The 20,560-nt window shown below is 43.7% G+C and overlaps 1 protein-coding gene and 1 pseudogene across 2 annotated transcripts in view; one reads left to right on the forward strand and one right to left on the reverse strand.

Annotated features, from left to right (window-relative positions):
- Window positions 1-2,198: 2,198 nt before the first annotated feature.
- LOC306941907 (crooked neck-like protein 1) lies at window positions 2,199-4,341 on the forward strand (annotated as a pseudogene). Its single transcript has one exon. The product of its transcript is annotated as a crooked neck-like protein 1 (transcript).
- A 2,939-nt stretch (window positions 4,342-7,280) lies between these two features.
- The window catches only part of LOC306941636 (mitochondrial ribonuclease P catalytic subunit-like), a 30,977-nt gene continuing 17,697 nt past the window's right edge, over window positions 7,281-20,560 (reverse strand). Inside the window, exons 11-14 of the mRNA XM_079527195.1 lie at window positions 20,029-20,136; window positions 16,583-16,728; window positions 11,813-12,008; window positions 7,281-8,865 (exon numbers count right to left, since the gene is read on the reverse strand). Of these exons, the coding sequence (XP_079383321.1) occupies window positions 8,734-8,865; window positions 11,813-12,008; window positions 16,583-16,728; window positions 20,029-20,136 (582 nt within the window). The 3' untranslated portion in view covers window positions 7,281-8,733. The remainder of the gene's footprint in view (window positions 8,866-11,812; window positions 12,009-16,582; window positions 16,729-20,028; window positions 20,137-20,560) is intronic.

Raw genomic sequence — 20,560 nt, forward strand, 5'->3', positions numbered from 1 at the left:
ATTATGCAACCCATTGCGAGCTTGTACTGTAGATCGGCTATTTTCATTACTTTTGCTTGACAATCTCGTATGACGAAGTAGGGCATTAAATGACAAAAAAAGAAAGTTGCAGTTTGTGGGTTGCTTACAACGTTGGTCCTCCCATTAACGTATGTATTAAATTTATCTTACCGTTGTCACAGTAAAGCACAGTGGAGGTTTGGGATAGGCTGGGGTCAAAGTTCGCCATCAGAGGTGCAATATACTGAGTGGCTGTTAGCATCCTATGGATGATGTCTCCTGTGTAAATGAAACCTGTGAAGGAAAGCACACACATGCACACACACGCACGCACACAGGTCACCCTAAGTTATTTTGTAGGGCGTGAAAACACAATGGATATAAACCATTTCATGACCTTGGAATTGTATGGTTCCATCTGATTTTCTGGACTGAAACAAAGTATTACACTGTACCTTATCCACTATCTTTGCTAACCACCATGCTTCCCGAATACCACGCTAGACAGGAACGCCCAAAAACGTCACATCCGGTTTTAGCCTGGGGTAAGAATTTTCTATGGCTGCCAATGCAACTTGGTCCAATCCTTAATCACATACGGACAAACATCTATGCCGATGCTATCTAACTTGCGGAGGTAGCGTGCCTTGTCCACGGGCAACAGATCTTTCAACGTATGGCATTGCAAATACGTTTGATAATCGCTACTCTGCTCAATATTGTTTTTAAAATGCCGCAAATTGCATTGCAGTAAACGAGAGAAAATCACAACTTCCCCCGGTTGTGGGCGGAGTCACAGTTTGAGGCGCTGATTACGCGCCGTGGTGTCAGTGTTCGAACTTTACAAAATGTCAGTGTGTCATGTCACTGACTGTCACTGTCGCGTGATTATGAATCCCACCAATGTTCTAGGTTCACTCTCGGAGGCAGCAGCCATGATGTTCTCAGCTACGGCTGAAGTGAGGTTTGGTGGAGGGGGTCACGTCTGCAGAGAGAATACACACCAATTATGTTACAGCTGGCTACACAGTACATCTCATCAGCGTTTTTTTTAATCACCTGTTGATTACAGTGATTCAATTCAGTTCAGGCTGAGCATAGTGAAATGAGGTTGTATTGTGTGAGGATGTGTTGTGCCGCATGGCGAAAAACAACCGATCGACACCTGGGAGACGACGTCAAAGGAGATCTACCGACAATGGACCCTGCTGAACCGCCTGCGTACTGGGGTCGGCTGCTTCAAATTGCCAAAGAAGAAGACAGTGTAGCATAGTAGTGTAGTGCAAGGAGCATGAGCAGACTGCCGACCTCATCCTCACCACTTGTCAACCTGTGTAAAGTAGACCACCACCTTTGGAGGCCGGCCTCTCTTTGATGTGGGACTGAACGACACTATGCTGCAGTGTTGATTTCGTCGACTTAATACTATGACGAACAATGTTCGTCAACTACAAACTAAGACTAAATGTATTGACAATTTTGTCAAATAAAAACTACACTAAAATGTTAGGAAGGGATTTTGGACAAGAGATCCAGTATAAGTCATTTTACACTCATCATATTGTCATGATTGGCTCACATCATGACAAAAAGGGAGACGACACACAGGATTAAACTTAACATTATTTTATTTATAACTAAAAAATCACACCTGTGTGAACTGAGTGGTGCAAGGTCTTATATAGTCTGATCAGCTATGTCAGTGACGTCACATACTAACCATAGCAACCATGCTCGTTTTTTTGGTACGAACAAACACAGGTACACGGTACAAAGCCAGTTGTTTGCACCACTCAAAAAGGCGTGAACGGTGAAAAATGTATGAGGTGTGAGTGGTCAGTGACATCAGTAGTGTAAAGTGTGTATGGCTGTGTGAACATGGACTCACCCGAATCAACAAACGGGTTGCCATGGCGACATCTCCACGTCTGTCTGTGGCCCTTTAATGCCTATATATGGAGATCTATGATGACATTGCTAGGCAACGGTTTGTGTACTGCTGATGTCAGACCAGGTGTGCTGAGTCAGCGTGATGTCAGACAAACCTGCCTGTATAAAAGGGGAAGACATTTTATTAGCGCTTTCGCGCAAACCGTTGCTAGGCAGCACTGTTGCTCAATGTCTAGTGTAAGTGCCACAGAGAATCCTGGGAAAGTGTCATGGCGGCGCACAGGCTGTTGTGAACGCAGAGCGAGAACTTTCGTTGGGACTTTATTCTATCGTTGATATCTTTGTCTTCAAGTTCAAACTCTTTCTTGTAAGTGTATCTGAATCGTGACGGTAAAACCATGGCGTCCACAGCGGCAGGGAAACAGAGGATACCGAAGGTGGCGAAGGTGAAGAACAAGGCGCCTGCAGAGGTTCAGATCACGGCCGAGCAGCTGCTCAGGGAAGCCAAAGAGAGAGAGCTAGAACTTCTGCCTCCTCCGCCGAAGCAGAAGATCACCGATGAGGAGGAGCTGAACGATTACAAGCTGAAGAAGAGGAAGGGGTTTGAGGACAATATAAGAAAGAATCGTACTGTCATCAGCAACTGGATCAAGTACGCACAATGGGAGGAAAGTCTGAAAGAGATCCAGAGAGCTCGCTCTATTTACGAGCGTGCGCTGGATGTGGACCACCGCAACATCACACTGTGGTTGAAATATGCCGAAATTGAGATGAAGAGCCGGCAGGTGAACCACGCCCGCAACATCTGGGACAGAGCGATCACCATCCTGCCACGTGTCAACTCCTTCTGGTACAAGTACAGTTACATGGAGGAGATGTTGGGGAACATTGCAGGCTGCAGGCAGGTGTTTGAGCGCTGGATGGAATGGGAGCCAGAGGAGCAGGCCTGGCACTCCTACATTCACTTTGAGCTTCGATACAAGGAAGTGGACAAGGCCCGCACCATTTATGAGAGATTTGTGATTGTCCACCCTCAAGTAAAGAACTGGATCAAATATGCTTGTTTTGAGGATAAACATGGCTACATCGCTCATGGCAGGAAGGTGTTTGAGAGGCCTGGTGGAGTTCTTTGGCGAGGAATACGTGGATGAGAACCTCTTTGTGGCCTATGCCAGGATTGAAGAGGCGCAGAAAGAGTTTGTGTGGGTCATCTACAAATACGCCCTGGACAGGATCCCCAAACAGCAGGCCCAGGAGCTGTTCAAGAACTACACTGTGTTTGAGAAGAAGTTTGGAGACAGGAGGGGCATAGAGGACGTCATCGTCAGCAAGAGAAGGTTTCAGTATGAGGAAGAAGTCAAGGCAAGCCCACACAATTACGATGCGTGGTTCGACTATCTGCGTCTGGTGGAGAGCGATACAGACGCGGACACGGTGAGAGAGGTGTATGAGAGGGCCATCGCCAACATGCCCCCCATACAGCTAGAGAAGAGACACTGGCGGAGATACATTTACCTGTGGATCAACTACGCACTGTACGAAGAACTGGAAGTCAAGGATCCTGACAGAACGAGGCAGGTGTACCAAGCATGCTTGGACCTCATCCCTCACAAAAAGTTCACATTTGCCAAGATGTGGTTGCTGTACGCCCAGTTTGAAATCCGCCAGAAGAACCTCCCGTTCGCTAGGAGAGGCCTGGGCTCAGCCATAGGTAAATGTCCCAAGAACAAGCTGTTTAAAGGCTACATTGAGCGGGAGCTGCAGCTACGAGAGTTTGACCGCTGTAGGAAGCTGTATGAGAAATACCTGGAGTTTGGACCCGCGAACTGCACCACCTGGATCAAGTTTGCAGAGTTGGAGACCATCCTGGGTGATATGGATAGAGCCCGCAGCATCTTTGAACTTGCCATCGGACAGCCACGGCTGGACATGCCAGAGGTTCTGTGGAAGTCATACATTGACTTCGAGATTGAACAGGAAGAGTACGAAAACACCAGAGAGCTTTATAAAAGGCTCCTGCAGCGCACCCAGCATGTCAAGGTATGGATCAGCTACGGCAAGTTTGAGCTGTCCATAGAGAGCGGCGACAGACTGCAGAGGAGCAGACAGATCTATGAGGAGGCCAACAGGAGCCTGAGGAACTGCGAGGAAAAGGAGGAGCGCCTCATGCTGCTGGAGTCCTGGAGGGACTTTGAGAGGGAGTTCGGCTCAGACAGCACCGTGGACAGAGTCAGGAAGCTGCTGCCCGAGAAGGTCAAGAAGAGGAGAAAGCTCACGGCCGAGGACGGGTCGGACGCAGGCTGGGAGGAGTATTACGACTACATCTTCCCAGAGGACGTGGCTAACCAGCCCAACCTAAAACTGCTGGCCATGGCCAAGATGTGGAAGAGAAAGCAGCAGGATGACGAGGACGAACCAGAGGAGCGTCCACATAGAAAAAAACATCTTTGAAAATGTGTAAATAGAAAGTAGCCTAACAATGTACAGTAAATGTACAATATAGATTGGTTATTTTCCCACATGTTTGTTCTGTGCCTTAATTTAGCCTCGGCATTACCATTTTGGACTGATTGTAAAATAAAATATGCAACAGTATAATTCTCAAAGTTTTCTAGATCAGGGTACACTTGAAAATCTTGAAAGAGTTTGCACACTTTGCGGCCCACCTAGTCCAGGGTCCGAGCCAGATTTTGGTACCACCTAAGTTGGCCGAAAAATGATTGTATTTGTATAGTGCTTTCAAATTTGAGAAATGTATAATGGGGGTCAATGGCAGATTGGCATGTCAAAAAATCCCTTTCACCTAGAAACTCTATTCACACTTAATAATTCAGCTTACTGTAGACACATGCTGGAACATTTTACTTTGAAATGTTTTGTAGTTTTTGAGTTATTTAACAAAATGTTTGAGGTGTGAGTGGTCAGTGACATCAGTAGTGTAAAGTGTGTATGGCTGTGTGAACATGGACTCACCCGAATCAACAAACGGGTTGCCATGGCGACATCTCCACGTCTGTCTGTGGCCCTTTAATGCCCATATATGGAGATCTATGATGACATTGCTAGGCAACGGTTTGTGTACTGCTGATGTCAGACCAGGTGTGCTGAGTCAGCGTGATGTCAGACAAACCTGCCTGTATAAAAGGGGAAGACATCAGCACTGTTGCTCAATGTCTAGTGTAAGTGCCACAGAGAATCCTGGGAAAGTGTCATAGCACAAACTTTGGCCCGCTACTAAAGTTCAGCCCATAGCCCATGGCCTTGGGTGGCATGCTGTTTTTCTACATTTTTGAGAATTTGAAAAAAAGACAAATTACTCCGAGACCATGGACTATAATATAGCCCATGGTCTCAGACGGCATACTATAGCATGCCGTTTTTCATCATTTTTGAGGATTTGAAAAAAAAGACGAAAATAACTCAGAAGCTACAAAACATTTCAAAGTAAAAAGTTCCAGCATGTGTGCCCACAGTAAGCTGAATTATAAAAAGTGTGAATGGAGTTTCTAGGTGAAAGTGACTTTTTGACGTGCCATAGAGCTGCCATTGAGCCCCATTATACATTTCTCAAATTTGAAAGCACTATATTTCTAAAACTATGAAACATTTCGCTACAGGAAGTTAAGTCATTTGACACTACTCGGTGAATATAAATAATAATAAAAACATGTAGGACCAACTTCCTGTAGCGAGGGTTGCCAAGTCCTCTTATTATAAGCGACTTTGAGCTTATTGGTAGTTGCAGCCTTGCAGGTTGCGTTTTTGGGGGGCTTGGGCTTGTTTTCATATACCGGGCGGGTTGCTTATTTCTCTCGCAGAAACTGGCAACGCCGCAACGATAGCCGTTAGCTACATTATTTAGGCGGACCAACATAAACACACTTTTTACAAACTATCAGTGTTAATACTTCTTTATCTGCTATTTCTGTTAGCCAGTTAGTAAAAGACTAGTATTAACTTCCAAAACGATTGTGTACAAAAAGGCGGATTTTAGCGGAATTTGCATACTTTAGCAGGGAAGCTGTTAGCATTGGTTAACCCAATGGTTATAACATTAGACATAGTGACATGTTTAAGCATTTATTTCATATTTATATGTCGATATCAGCTCTGACATTTATTTCAGACCTGCTCTAACATGACATGAATAATAATATAGCTTCAGATTATTTTAGACAGAAAAATAAAAAACGTCAGAGCGTGACCTTTTTACACTTAAGTCACGCCATGACGTAATATTTTTCCGAAATACGTCAAGGATTGAGGTAATTGAAGTATTTGCCAAACGTCAGAAGGTGGGGTAATCATGATGAGACAATGTTGGTTGTGCCAAGATATGATCCCCGTCAGAATGTGTTCCCCTACGCTACAATATTGTATTATAATGCCTTTGAGTTATTATGGCATATTTTGTGTCCTTGTCAGAATGTGTTCCCCTCTCTCTGCATATCATATCAGCAATTTAAGTTAAAACCGTATCACTACTTTGTTATGTTTATGATAAAATATTTTGTTAGGGTTTTATCTAAACTGTAAAACAATGTTTAAGTTTAACCACTCTGTAGGCCTACTGGAGAGAGAGAGAGGTGGGGGGGGGGGGGGTGAGGATATTGATTTGTCTGATATATTAGAAATTAGAGTGATAGTAAAACAAAAACCAGTAACAACAAATGAACACGATTTTGGGGCATAGGGCCTATCCCAAATAATAAAATAAATAAGTCCTAACGAAACGCTATGGACCTGAGCTGGAGCCCTCATTCAATGCCGTTTGACTATGCTTGCACCTCTTGGTTCTACAATATCCCAATGTCTCTAAAGACTATTCATAATTGAGTTTTATGTGAAAACTTAAAGGCCTGAATAGACCTTTAAGCTTCAGACCTCCCAAAACAAACGATGACCCACAATCACATTTTTTCCATCACATTTTGCTAGTAAGTCTGATATTGATGAATTGAATAATTATTATAGGACAATGGAAACAAGTCTCCAGGACGTTTTTGTTCTCCTTTTAGCCCAAATGTCTGACTGTACCTCATGCTGTTTACATTTCTATCTAATAAAGTATTATATCAATGGATAAGAAGAGAGAATGTTCAGTGCTGGTACTGATAGGAATACAAAATTGGCACCTGACTGAACAACTGTTCAATCAAAGGGCCATACAATAGGCCTACCACACAAGGTTAGGTGAATTAAACTTAACCTCAATTTCGAAAATATATATAATATCTGATAGATAAATAATATCACAAACAAAATAAACACCACTAATGACCACACAACAACATATACAACAAACTAAACACTAACAATACACTTTCTTTTAAATAAATTTGAAAGAATAGTTCCATTGTATGTTTTATTAGACAACTTTATTTGCAGTTTGACAAACACTATATTCCACTGTAACAAGCATTGCTCTTATAAACCACTTTGATGATTCCCTTCCACAAGTTCAAGTCAAAACTCATTCACAAGCTTCTTTCTAGCAATCAATGTCACATAGAGAGCTGCTGCCGTGTGGCAACACGATATGGGCTTCACTATTGGTTCAGTACAGTATTTACAAAAAGGTGACGTGCATGCTCCCATTTCTTCATTGTTTCCTTTTCATTCCTCTTCTAAGCAGCCACCAGCTGACGACGACCAGGGACGTGCAGAGAGTGTTAGAGAGGCAGGGGCTGAAATCTCGTAAGAGGGCACTTTTGGACAAAAATAGCAGATCTACAAGCTCTCAATGCGTCGCGCTGCGACGCATTGAGAGCTTGTAGATCGACTATTTTCGGGGCGCAACCCAGCACTCCTTATCATAGAGATAAGGTGTAACGACATGGATTTTGAAACAAATTAGTTCAACGCAAAATGCTGCGTTCAAGTTCAGGAGACTTCGGAAAAAAAGCAATTCTTCCGGTATATATGGCATGGAAAGGAGTGGCATTTGCATTTCTTTCACCATGTAGTAAATGCTGCATTCGTGGTCTGGAAAGGGCAGTTGTTCTACAGACGGGTAAAAGGGCAGGGGCTGAAGCCCCCCTTTGATGTCTGTGTGTGCACGTCCCTGCCGACGACATACATATAATGTATGTAGGCCTAATGACTGAAATGTAAAAGCAGTGACCTTTTCTTTTCTCATAATTAAATAATGCTGTGTGAGTATAAGGGGTAGGAAGCAGTTCCCCTCGGAAACAAAACAAAAACATGAGGCTTATTTATATATCAGTATGTCAATGCTGCTCTGTAATGGCTGAGAGGGGAACCCATTAGATAGAATCAGTGTCTACTCCTCTTTGGCCTTGTGAGGGAGACAGGACACAATACAAACACTACACATAGGACAGCGCACGTTGTCGCTGTTCGACCGCTACAGACAGTGTCAACAAGAATATGGTTGCGGATAGAAGCGGCCGAAATGAGTTTTCTCTGACGGTTAGCTGGCATCTCGCTTAGAGAAGTGAGAAGTTCAGTCACGTGAGAGAGACGGAGTAGAGTCACTGCTTCTTCACCTGGAAAGGAGGCAGCTTAGGTGGTTCGAGCATCTGGTTAGGATGCCTCTCGAACGTCTCCCGAGGAAGGTCCTCGATGCACGTCCCACTGGAGAGGAGACCCCAGGGCAGACCAAGGATCATATGCTGATCTGGCCCTGGAACGCCTCAGGATCCCCCAGGAGGAAGTTACTAATGTTGCTCTGGAGAGGGAAGTCCGGAGCTCTCTGGTGGAGCTGTTGCCCCCGCGACGGATGGATGGATGGACAAATACAATATTGACAAATACAATAATAACCATATGGCATGAAGTGAGCCCAGCTGCAGTTCCCGCCACATGAGGGCTTTTGTTAGTTCAGTGAGTCTTGGTGAGACACAGCCATCTCTGTGGCACCTCATGGCTGGTCCTCTCCTCAACTGAGTCGTCATAGGGAATATGCCAAGTGTTGTCCCAAGTCTGGATTATGGTGTCATAACCAAGGATATGCTGAAAACACACACACACACACACACACACACACACACACACACACACACACACACACACACACACACACACACACACACACACACACACACACACACACACACACACACACACACACACACACACACACGTACACACACACACACACACACACACACACACACACACACACACACACACACACACACACACACACACACACACACACACACACACACACACACACACACACACACACACACACACACACACACACACACACACACACACACACACACACACACACACACAATTATACTTGTGAGGACGTTGTGAGCTTGCAGATCAACTATTTTCAGTACAAGACACTGGTATGCAACTCAGTATATAAGGCATAATTCCAACCCCTAAACAGGCCGTCTAAAATCTAATCCTAACCTTTTCCAAATTATAAGCCTCTAAAAACCTTTCTAAACCACACAAAAGTGCGATAATATAGTTTCTATCTCTTCTCCTATAGTCTATAACAATATAATACATTGGACGTTCCTTATCACTAGCCTATACCTATTCAGTCATTACCATTATGCCCCCACAGCCATTTCAATGACAGTCAACTATCTCCATTTCCCCTTCTTCAGTCTCCTACCTTCCCCTCTCCTCTCCTCCGTGTTCATTTTGACAGCTGATGTAAATCTAATTTAGTGTTAGTCATATTTTAGTCATCTGAAAAGTTATAGTTTTTTACTTTAGACTTTAGTCGACTAAGTGTAAAGTACAAATGTATTTTTGCAGGCCGTGATGGCATCGCGATGGCGTCATAATGGCTGATTTTACACTTGGTTGCATGCTGAAAATAGCCGATCTATAAGCTCACAACGTGTCACAGCGTGAGATTATAGAACTGCTATTATCAGAGCAACACCGGAGCGCCACCATGACTTCTGTCTTTTAGTTCCATTGGATCTCTACTCCATTAGTCCCTCCCTAACATTTTAGTCTAGTTTTTATTTGTTGACGAAACAATATGACAATATATTTTCATTATAGCTTAGTCTTTATTTCATTTTCATCCGTGAAAAAGGTAGTCGGGGAACATTTTTCGTCAGAGTTTTTAGTTGACGAAATTAACACCTTTTTATGCCCCGGAAGTTTTCAAAATAAAAGGCAATAGAGTGCACGGCAGATAAGGCACATTTTATTCTGAAAAGCCCCGCCTTCCATTTCCCCCCAAAACCGGGAGGTATAATGTTCCAATACTACCTCGCGCTAATAAGTCTGATATCTCTTTAGAAGCGTTAATATTCCATCGGCGTTCTGATAAAAACCATGGAGAGCGCCGTAGATTCAGAGATAATAGCAAGTTTTGTCGGCCCGTAAACAAGGAGGTGAATGGCTGCGCGCATGCAAGGTGTTGCCTAGCAACGTTCACTGCAAAAACAAAAACAAAAATGTTAGTGATCTGGTTTTATACCATTAAAATGACTTAAAGACGTCTCCATACATCTTAGCCCTTATACACGTGTAATTATAAAGGAATACTGGACAACTCACCCCGGTGCTTGCCCGTTTTCCCTCCAGGAATTTTCCCCAGTGAGGGGGATAACTTGTAATATGCTATTGGATGTTTGTATTATTTTTGGAAAAATATAAAAAAGATACTCCTATGGAAAGGCTTTATCATTTTACTTATATTGACCGTATAAACAATTTAGTATAATTTAAATTTAGTATATCCTATGTAAGGTTTTGCCCACTCAAATGGTACGTCGTCACAACTTCGGTGAACCGACTGTAGTAGCCTTTTCATAAATTATATTTGTACTTAGGCTGTCTGCTGTCGTGCAAGTTTATAGTTAGAGATATTCAAAGTCCAGCTGTCTGCCGTCCAGCCTCTCCCACCCTCACTGGGGAGAATTCCAGGAGGAAAACAAAAAAGGGGTGAGTTGTCCTGTTACCATTATAAAGACGTCTGGGGACGTTTTGGGCAAAATAAGTATTAACACTGATTTGATTGACAGTCAACTAGCTCCATTTCACTCTCTTCAGTCTCCTCTTCTCTCACCTGGAAGTAAGGCTGTCCCCAAACATTCAAGGTTCGAATGTTCGCTCGTTAGGGTTGACACTCGAATCTTAATTAATGGGCTTGAACCATTCGGTTGTTTTATTTTTTTATATTATTAAAAGAAATATTTTTTTTTTCCTTTTTTATTAACTCGAAAACATATCTCGGCGAGAATGCGATATGAGCATGTAAAAAAAGTAAGTTTCTAGTGCATTCCTGTCAGAAGTTATGATATTTTAAAGAAATATCTCCTTGTTCTGCTGTCCCCCAATTTGGTGATTGGCCTGCAGCTGAGGTGATTGACCTTTTTCACCTTGTTCTGTGAGAACAAAAGAGTTCCATTGAATGGAATGTCTGACGTGTCGTGTCTCACACACACACACACACACACACACACACACACACACACAATGCGCTTCTGAGTAGCTACCGAGCAAGTTCTCGTTTTAGCTGCCTGCCAGCAAGCTTAACAGAGACATTGGAAAGGATTTTTGGTCTGACAAAAAATATGGACAGTCGTACAGGTACTCACAATTACCATGTTTTGGGGGCTGCTTGAGAAATCATGGCTCATTTTTTATGGAATGATGAGCTCGGAGATCAGCTGTTTTCGCGGAGCACATGTCAGAGCCACTTGACGCTCTCTCTGTGTGTGTGTGTGTGCGTGCATGTGTGCAGCATGTGTGTGTGTTGGGAGAGACGAGAGAGATTCATAAAGAGAGGGCGCTGCGCTCTCTTCAGCGCTGCGCTAATCATGTTCAAGTCGGATATAACGTATTGAATTGCAGCCTGGTTAAAAGCACTCGGAGAAATTCATTAATTGGAAACAAATGGTTCGGATGTTCGCTCGAAAATTCCTGCCGAAGTTCGAGTCCTAAAAACAGGGCTTGGGTACAGCCTTACCTGGAAGTGGACTCTTCTGTTAGGTGTGACCCCATGCACAACCAGCTGGTGTCCTCTCTGCCATTTGAAAAAGAGGCGCCTGGAGCCTCCGTCTGGCAGGCACGCCTTGTGGTCCCTCATGAGGTCGCGGCTCATGAAACGACAGTGGTTCCCAGAATGCAATGCTGCGTACAGGAGGAAGAGGTCGTCCTCTGAACTGAAAAGAATACAAAGATGGAGAGATGAGATGGGCAGGCCGAAGCGGAGACGAGTTGATGAAAAGATGTAGATTGAGGTTAAAACCTGTTAAGCCCCAGCGGGGTCCAGGGGGAAAATCCCCAGAATCAACATTGCAATTGCAGATTGATTAGGTCTGATTAGATTTATTGAGTGCTGTTCAGAGGTAAACAGCCATTGCCCCCGCTGGTGGGTTCAAGAGGTTAGTACAAACAAGACTTCCAGAAACGAGAGTGGTAGGTAAACATGAAGACAGTATTATACTGTCGCGACGAAAATGACTATCCTGTGTGATTCACATGCAGTGATTCCAGTCCTCCTGTTACGTAAGCATGTCATCTGTTCTAAACACTTAGCACATGGCATTTGTCTTCATGACTCAGTGTAACTTCACGTAATGGCTTGTAACCGACTCATCATTAAATGTTCTTTGTTCTCTTTGAGTCAGCACTACTGAGTGATAACATGTACCGTTTTTATTTAAATTAGTTCTTAATGCAGGGTGGGGTCGGTGGAAGCTTTTTTTTAGGGGAGCTAGCCCCACCTATAAACAGCTATAGTGTAGATTCTGTCTTAAAGGAGAATTCCATGCTAGAAGGCTTTCTTACCTTTATTTGTAGTTGTTACGTCCCCACCAAAGAGGTCCTGGTGTTATTCTGTGCAAAAGCGCATTATTGGCTATTTCCCCCTTCCATAAGCCCTCAATGAATTGCATTGAATTGAATGGGGCTATGGGGTGTTGATCTACTTCGCTAATTTCCATCGCCAAAAAAAAAAGTATATATCCTCTCTTCATAATGCAAATAGTATCCCAAGCGGGACACTTTACTACATAATTCGATGGAAATAAGCGAATTAGCACAAAAACCCAACCCCCATTGAGGGCTTATGGTAGGGGAACGGTCGCAGAAGACAAGGGGAAAAACAGCTCCACAGCTGTTTTAAACTTTGAAAATCTGCATACACACACAGGTAGAGAAACACACTCTGTTCCTTTTTGCACTTATTCTTTTATAACCCCTTAAAACTGTCTCTTTCATTCTCACTTTCAGATCAGGGTTTCAGATAACCCTGGTTATCTGAAACCCTCAGATCTGAACGAACACCTCTCAGGGCAGCTGAAAGGAAGTGGCACAAGACAAAGCTACCAGATGATCTCTCCCACTTTCACTCACTCCTCTCTGCCTTCTCCCTCTCACTAACCACTGCTAAAACCTCCTTCTACCACACCAAAATCCAATCCTGCACTTCTAACCCAAGGAAACTCTTCTCCACCTTCTCCTCCCTCCTTAAACCACCTCCCCCCACTCAACCCTCATCCCTCACCGCGGAGGCCTTTGCCACCTACTTCGAAAAGAAGGTTGATGATATCAGTAGCTCCTTTACCCCCCTCCCCCATAAAGAAGCACTCGACTCAACCAATGCTAACCATAACATACCATGCATGTCCTCATTCTCTCCGCTATCCCCGGGCGAGGTCCTGAAACTAGTCACATCCACTAGACCTACCACCTGTCCTCTTGACCCCGCCCCGTCTCCAATCTTCCAGACCATCGCACCTGACCTGCTCCCCTTCATCACCTCCATTATCAACACCTCATTAACCTCAGGCTGTGTCCCATCTGCCTTCAAGTCAGCCAGGGTATCACCACTCCTCAAAAAACCAACTCTTGACCCCTCAGATGTCAAGAACTACAGACCGGTATCACTCCTTTCCTTTCTTTCCAAAACCCTTGAACGTGTTGTCTCTAACCAGCTTTCTCTCCATCTCTCACAGAACAACCTGCTGGATCACAACCAGTCAGGATTCAAGAAGGCACACTCCACGGAAACTGCACTCCTCGCAGTCACAGAAGCACTACATGCTGCCCAGGCTGCTTCCCACTCTGCAGTCCTGATTCTCCTAGACCTATCGGCGGCATTTGACACAGTGAACCACCAGCTGCTCCTAGGCACCCTAGCTGATCTAGGCATCGGCGGGACGGCGCTGAAGTGGCTCTCCTCCTACCTCTCTGACCGGACTTACCAGGTTTCTTGGAAAGGTTTGCTATCATTCCCCCGCACCCTCCAAACTGGGGTCCCACAGGGATCTGTACTTGGTCCCCTCCTCTTCTCACTGTACACTAAATCCCTTGGCACCATCATCTCTGCTCACAATATATCCTATCACTGCTATGCCGATGACACACAACTGTTTCTATCCTTCCCCCCCTCTGCCACCCAGGTAGAAGAACGCATCACTGCATGCCTGGCTGACATCTCACAGTGGATGTCTTCCAACCACCTCAAGCTGAACCCAGACAAGACTGAGCTTCTGTTCTTCCCAGCTAAGTCCTGCCCTATGCGGGAGCTAACTATCTCCGTAGACAACGCCCTGGTAAAGTCTGTCCCGACAGCCAGGAACCTTGGTGTTGTCCTGGACAGTCAGCTCTCGTTCAAAACACACATCACAGCTGTCACTAGATCCTGTAGGTTTACACTCTACAACATACGACGAATTAGACCGTTCCTCACCCAGGAGTCAGCCCAGCTCCTAATCCAGACAACAGTCTTGTCAAAATTTGACTATTGTAACTCCCTCCTTACTGGCCTACCGGCATGTGCACTTAAGCCCCTCCAACTGATCCAAAATGCCGCAGCCCGCTTGGTCTTCAACCAGCCAAAATTCTCACACGTCACCCCCCTTCTCCGCTCCCTCCATTGGCTCCCGGTCACTGCCCGCACAGAATACAAAACTCTGATGCTGGCATTCAAAGCAACCAAAGGCATGGCCCCCCCATATCTCACAAGTATGATCGTACCCTACAAACCCTCCCGCGCACTCAGATCAGCCAACGCAGGGAAGCTGGAGGTACCTTCACTAAAAACGCCGGGACAACGCTCCACACGTCCCAAACTCTTCTCCCTTCTGGCTCCAAAACTATGGAATGCACTTCCCATCACAGTCAGAACTGCAGCCTCACTCCCAATCTTCCGCCGTAGTCTGAAAACCCACCTCTTCAGACTCCACCATGGCCCGTAGCACTTGCCCTAGCCTAGCCCCTTAGATAGCACATTATGTAGACTTAGATAGTATTTTAAACAGACTTATAGCTTGTTACGTAGACAGCTCTAGAATTGCACTTTATGTAGTCATAGCACTTTATAGTACACATGTATAATATATTATATAGTATAGTATGTATAGTTTACATAGATACTCCACTGTTACGTTCTTAGTCTACGCATGATTCATGATAACTACTTTTTATATATGTGATGTATGCCCTGCTTTTGTTATTGCTTAATGTAAGTCGCTCTGGATTAAGAGCGTCTGCTAAATGCCTAAATTGTAAATTGAAATAGCCAATAATGCACATCTGCACAAAATAACACCTGGACCTCTTGGGGACGTAACAACTACAAATAAAGGTAAGAAAGCCTTCTAGCATGGAATTATCCTTCAACACGAACATTAAATGCCATTGACAATGAATGGAGAATTTACGCCATATGTGTCTGAGCAAATCGGCTGTCGGTATGTCTGTCAGTATGTCGGTGGAGACCCTTGGCCAATAAGGGACCACCATTCTTAGTGACGTAACTAAGGCATGTTTCAAGGCTGGTATAAGGTCAATAATTGACTAGAGCACCCCTCACTTCACACGCGTGTGATCTTTTTGTATCAATCCTGCGTCATGGGGTCCTTGACATGACAACAACTGATGTAAAGGACAGGCTTTTGTTTTGTTTTTTCACTTTACTGATGATGATGCAATGCACACATTGTCTATGAAACTACTGAACATAATAAATGTGTGTCGTTGCCAGGCTGCAGATATACTGTTGACGTGTGGCTGTCTCTGGTCTCATCCCCATGTCTAAAAACTGCCTATAAGTACTCAAAATGTATTCATATGTTTCTGTTAAATGACAAAAGCAGTTTGCCTTCTCTTACGTGAACATATTTTGTGTCTGTTTCCGGTGGTTCTCAAAGTGTGGTCCGTGGACCCCCGGGAGTCCTTGAGGGGATTCCAGGGGGTCCCCCCAGTCAAATGAGTGGATATAGCATCAACACGAACGTAACCACTTTAACCAGGGCGACTGTGGCTCAGGAGGTAGAGCAGGTCGTCCAATGATCCATGGGTCGGCGGTTCGAATCCCGGCTCCTCCTGTCTACATGTCGAAGTGTCCTTGGGCAAGACACTGAACCCCAAATTGCTCCCGATGTGCTGGTTGGTACCTTGCATGGCTTCGGCCGCAATCGGTGTATGAATGTGTGTGTGTGTGTGTGAATGGGTGAATGTAATGCACAATCTATGTAAAGCGCCTTGGATAAAGGCGCTATATAAATGCACCATTTACCATTTAGCCTAAAATGAAATGTTGAAAAAAAACCTTGTATGGGGTCACACAATCTTTTCAGGTGTCTGTGGACAAATACATATTAATGTGGGGCTCCTTGACAAGCAAAAGGTTGAGAACTACTGGCCTTTTCTATATTCCCAGTCTCGGAGGGACTTACATGTTGTCCGTGAAGAAGCAGTTTGCCTTCTTCTGGATGAGAAGACTTACATGTTGTCCGTGAAGAAGCAGTGTGCCTTCTTCTGGATGAGCCTCATGCTCTGTTGGTCCCAGGACCGGGAGCTCAGCATGTGTTTCCTGCCGAGGACCAACACAACCTGACCCTGACTCTCCAACTCCGACACCACCGCTAACAACTGACGCACGCGCGCACACGCACACACACACGCACACACACACACACACACACTCACACACACACACACACACACGCAAAAAAAGCGGTCAGAAAGAATAATGAAAATCACAAGCTCTTTTCTGTAATTTTCTGTATTCTCATATTATTATATAAAGAGAAATATTCGATACTGACAGACCAAAATGAAGGATATTTTCTGTGTTTTAGTTTGTATTGGTATTTTGTAAATACAAAATACAGTTTCAGTTAGTTCTTTCTTGTAGTGCTTGTATATCAGTTAACTCAAATGTGTTGTGTGTTGTATTTATTGTTAGTTTTAGTCTACAATACCCCCGACAGACAGACGCGCACACGCAATAAAGATGCAGCCACCTCAGGCATAATGTGCTGTGGATGTCCTACAACAAATGCATTCGACTAGTGTCACATGTAAGATACAGTAAAACAAATCCTTACGGATGAAGTCAAATGAGATAAGGCTCGAGTCACATTGAAATGTCAAAGGCATTGATCTATTGGTCTATTCTTTTCGTCAAATCTAGTGGATCAATCAAGATCCGAGATCACAATGCTTCTCCTATAGTATAATAAGCGTTTTATAAAAGTGTTGTTGCTATAACATTTATTTTGTATCCGTTGCCAAAGTACATTCAATTACGAAAATACAATTTCTGACCCATTTAGACCTGAGGCCGATTTTGAAAACGCCTTCTAAATCCTAACCTAAAAAACTATTCCTGTTGTTATATAGCAACATTTAAAATGACAGATGCTGTCTTGGTTTTAAAGGTATAACGAGGTATAGGAGGCTTTCCCGGTCTTAATGGGTTAAACAATAAAAAAAAGAAAAAAATAAGAAGAATGTAATGAAACTTAATAAAGGTTATTACAGTTATCCCAATTATTCACACAGTATATTGTTGAGCCTCATCTTCACCACTCATCAGGCAGATAAATAGCAACGTCGGGTACACGGAGGGGCATGTGTTCCCAGCGGGCATTGGCCTAGTTCAAGTAAATTACATTTACTGTAATGAAATCTTTGTTTATTCACACATTAGTTTGATAGTCAGTAGTTAGTTTCATCCAAACATTAGTAAATAGTTTCCTCCAAATATTCAAAGAAGTGGCTGCTGATCTCTTTTAACCCATTCTGGACTTTTGGTGTTTCAAGCATTTATGTTATACTTTAGCTATTGAAAAATAGTAGATCTCCCATTTTTGAAAAAAATCATGGGGGGGGGATGGGGTCCATGGAATGGGGGCCGGCGGCCAATTACATATCATTTTTGGGGTCCTTGACATGAAATATTGAGCACCACTGATATAGAAACATAGGTATTTCAGAAAACTGTCAGGATTTAGAAGACATTATTTTAATTTCAACGTCGGGCCTAAATGGGTTAAATAGCAGTGTTTACACAGCCTTTAAGCGTTTGAAAGCCCTCTTATCATGTCTCTCAGTCTCTGGGTATCTATCTCTCTCTCCTTATCAGGACAGGCTGTACATAGGAAGTCCTGTTTCTGTGGCGGGGACTTCCCTCGCTGTGGGGACAGACAGTGGTCAAGTCTGTCAGCGTTACACTCAGCCTGGGGAAATTCATCTGTCTGCAAGTCAGCCAGTGTTTGTCAACCAGCGGGTTGGGTACCGTTTCCTATGGGCTTTGCTGGTGTGTGAATGGACATGTTTTGTTATGCTGTGTGTGACTGTGTGTGACTGTGTGTGTGTGTGTGTGTGTGTGTGTGTGTGTGTGTGCGACAGTGCGCGTGCATGCATGCATGCGTGCGTGTGGGCATGCGTGTGTGCGCGGGCATGCATGTGTGACAAACAAACCACTATCCCCTATTCCCAATCTATCTTTGAAATTCTTTGTAGATTTGAAATGAGTTTTGATAGATTCCACCTACAGTATAATGACAAATGCCCAAAATAGACACACATGGGTGGAAGTGGTTAATGGCACGATCATATTAGTTTTAGGAGTACTACAGGTACTAATTTATACATTGTTGAACATCTGTTCAATCTGTTGAACATCTGTTAAATTACAACATCTCAGATTTATATGGAAAGCATTCAACGTCGCTATGTTTAGTTGAAAATGGAATAAGTGATTTCCGAGCAACACGGTTGTATGATGACATATAAATGCACCATACAGTAAGGAGCATGTTTGTGCAGGTCAAAGGTTGCAGAAAGAATACTATACAGTATACACTTGACTATACAGTGTTGATTTTGACAGCAAATTTAGATTTTAGTTTTAGTCATAGTCTCTTGAATAGTTGTCATTCAGTTTTAGTCACACCTGGAATGTTTTAGTCTAGTTTTAGTCGACTAAATCCACAGGGATTTTACGTTTGCTGAAAATAGCAGATCTACAAGTTCACAACACATGTTGTGACCGGGATGCACACGCAGATGAGACACACCGACGGTCCGTGCTTGCGGTTAGGGGGTTGAGTGTAAAAACCAAGTGTAAAATGACCGATACTAGATCTGTTGTCCACTAGTAGTCCTTTCCTAACATTTTAGTCTGGTTAGTTTTCATTTAGTCTGTGTAAAAAGGTAGTCGACGAACATTTCTTGTCATTGACGAAATCAACACCGATACTATAGTGGAGGAGCATCATATTATTTCATAGTAGACTTGGTGCTGACTTGAAGGTCCGCGGTAATCTTGAGGTTGCAGTATGAAACCTCGGTGTGAGCGCCGATGTGTGGGTTTACCCGATGGCCGCTCTCTACCTCTGTCTCTCCACCTCGCACAATGACTAAATGGCGTTTGTTTTCAAACAGTAATAAGTGTAGGCAGACAGACGGAGACGTCGGCTGGCTGCTAGACAAGTGGGCTGGCTGTTGGTTTAAACGAAAAGGGCCAGTGACCACTAAAACAGGCAATCCCACCCCCACACGCTAACGTTAGTCATAGTACAACACGCAGAAAAGCCCCTCAGTTCCGCAGACATATACCTGGGACTAGGTATATGTCCCGTTGCATTTTTGCATCAATTTTGTCTGTTGCACTTTGTATTAATTTTGTCTGTTGGATTTTGTTGTTTTTTTGTTGCATCCTTTTAATTGTGCTTGTTTCACCGTTGTAGATCTGCTATTTTTCAATAGCTAAATTATAACAATGTTTAAAACACCAAAAGGGGTTCCCGCCCAAAATGGGTTAACGGTAATTGTGTTCCAGGGGAAGCACAGTACATAACACAGCGGCCTATAGGCGGTTTTAGTTCTTTTCCAGGCTTTTCTCCTCCTGAGATACGGCTGGGAACTTATATTGATTCTCACCGCCTCTGCTTTCCTGCCATCGCGTGTGATGTTGCCCACGTTCAGTCCATCCACGACCACGTCAAACACCGGCTTCCGCTTCACAAATTCCTTAAACTGGTCTAACTCCTGGACAGAGAGACAGACAGGGGGGGAAACGGATGTGAAAACTCTTAAGATTGACATTTAAATGACCACTGCATTTACATTTCGGACATCTAGTTGATGCACTTTACCAGAGAAACATAATGAGACAAAATGGAGGACCCTGATGTAAACGAGTCTTTTCTGGTTTCATCCTCGTAGCAGTTTTTGTATCGACTTGTGCTTCCGTTTGAAATGTACCCATTCTACATACTGTGAATGAATATTATTCCAATCAATCATTCAGACCCTTGAACAAGCTGCAAATCCTGCTTCACCATAATTAGAAGCAACCAACATGAATACGACAATTACTATTAATTGTAATAAGTAATTACACATAACTATCCTTCCTACATTTTTTACTATTCCAGCTCAGTGTTATTTTTGAACAGTTTTACATGTGAAA

Source organism: Electrona antarctica (assembly GCF_951216825.1).
Source record: "Electrona antarctica genome assembly, chromosome: 18".
In the NCBI taxonomy this organism is placed as follows: domain Eukaryota; kingdom Metazoa; phylum Chordata; class Actinopteri; order Myctophiformes; family Myctophidae; genus Electrona; species Electrona antarctica.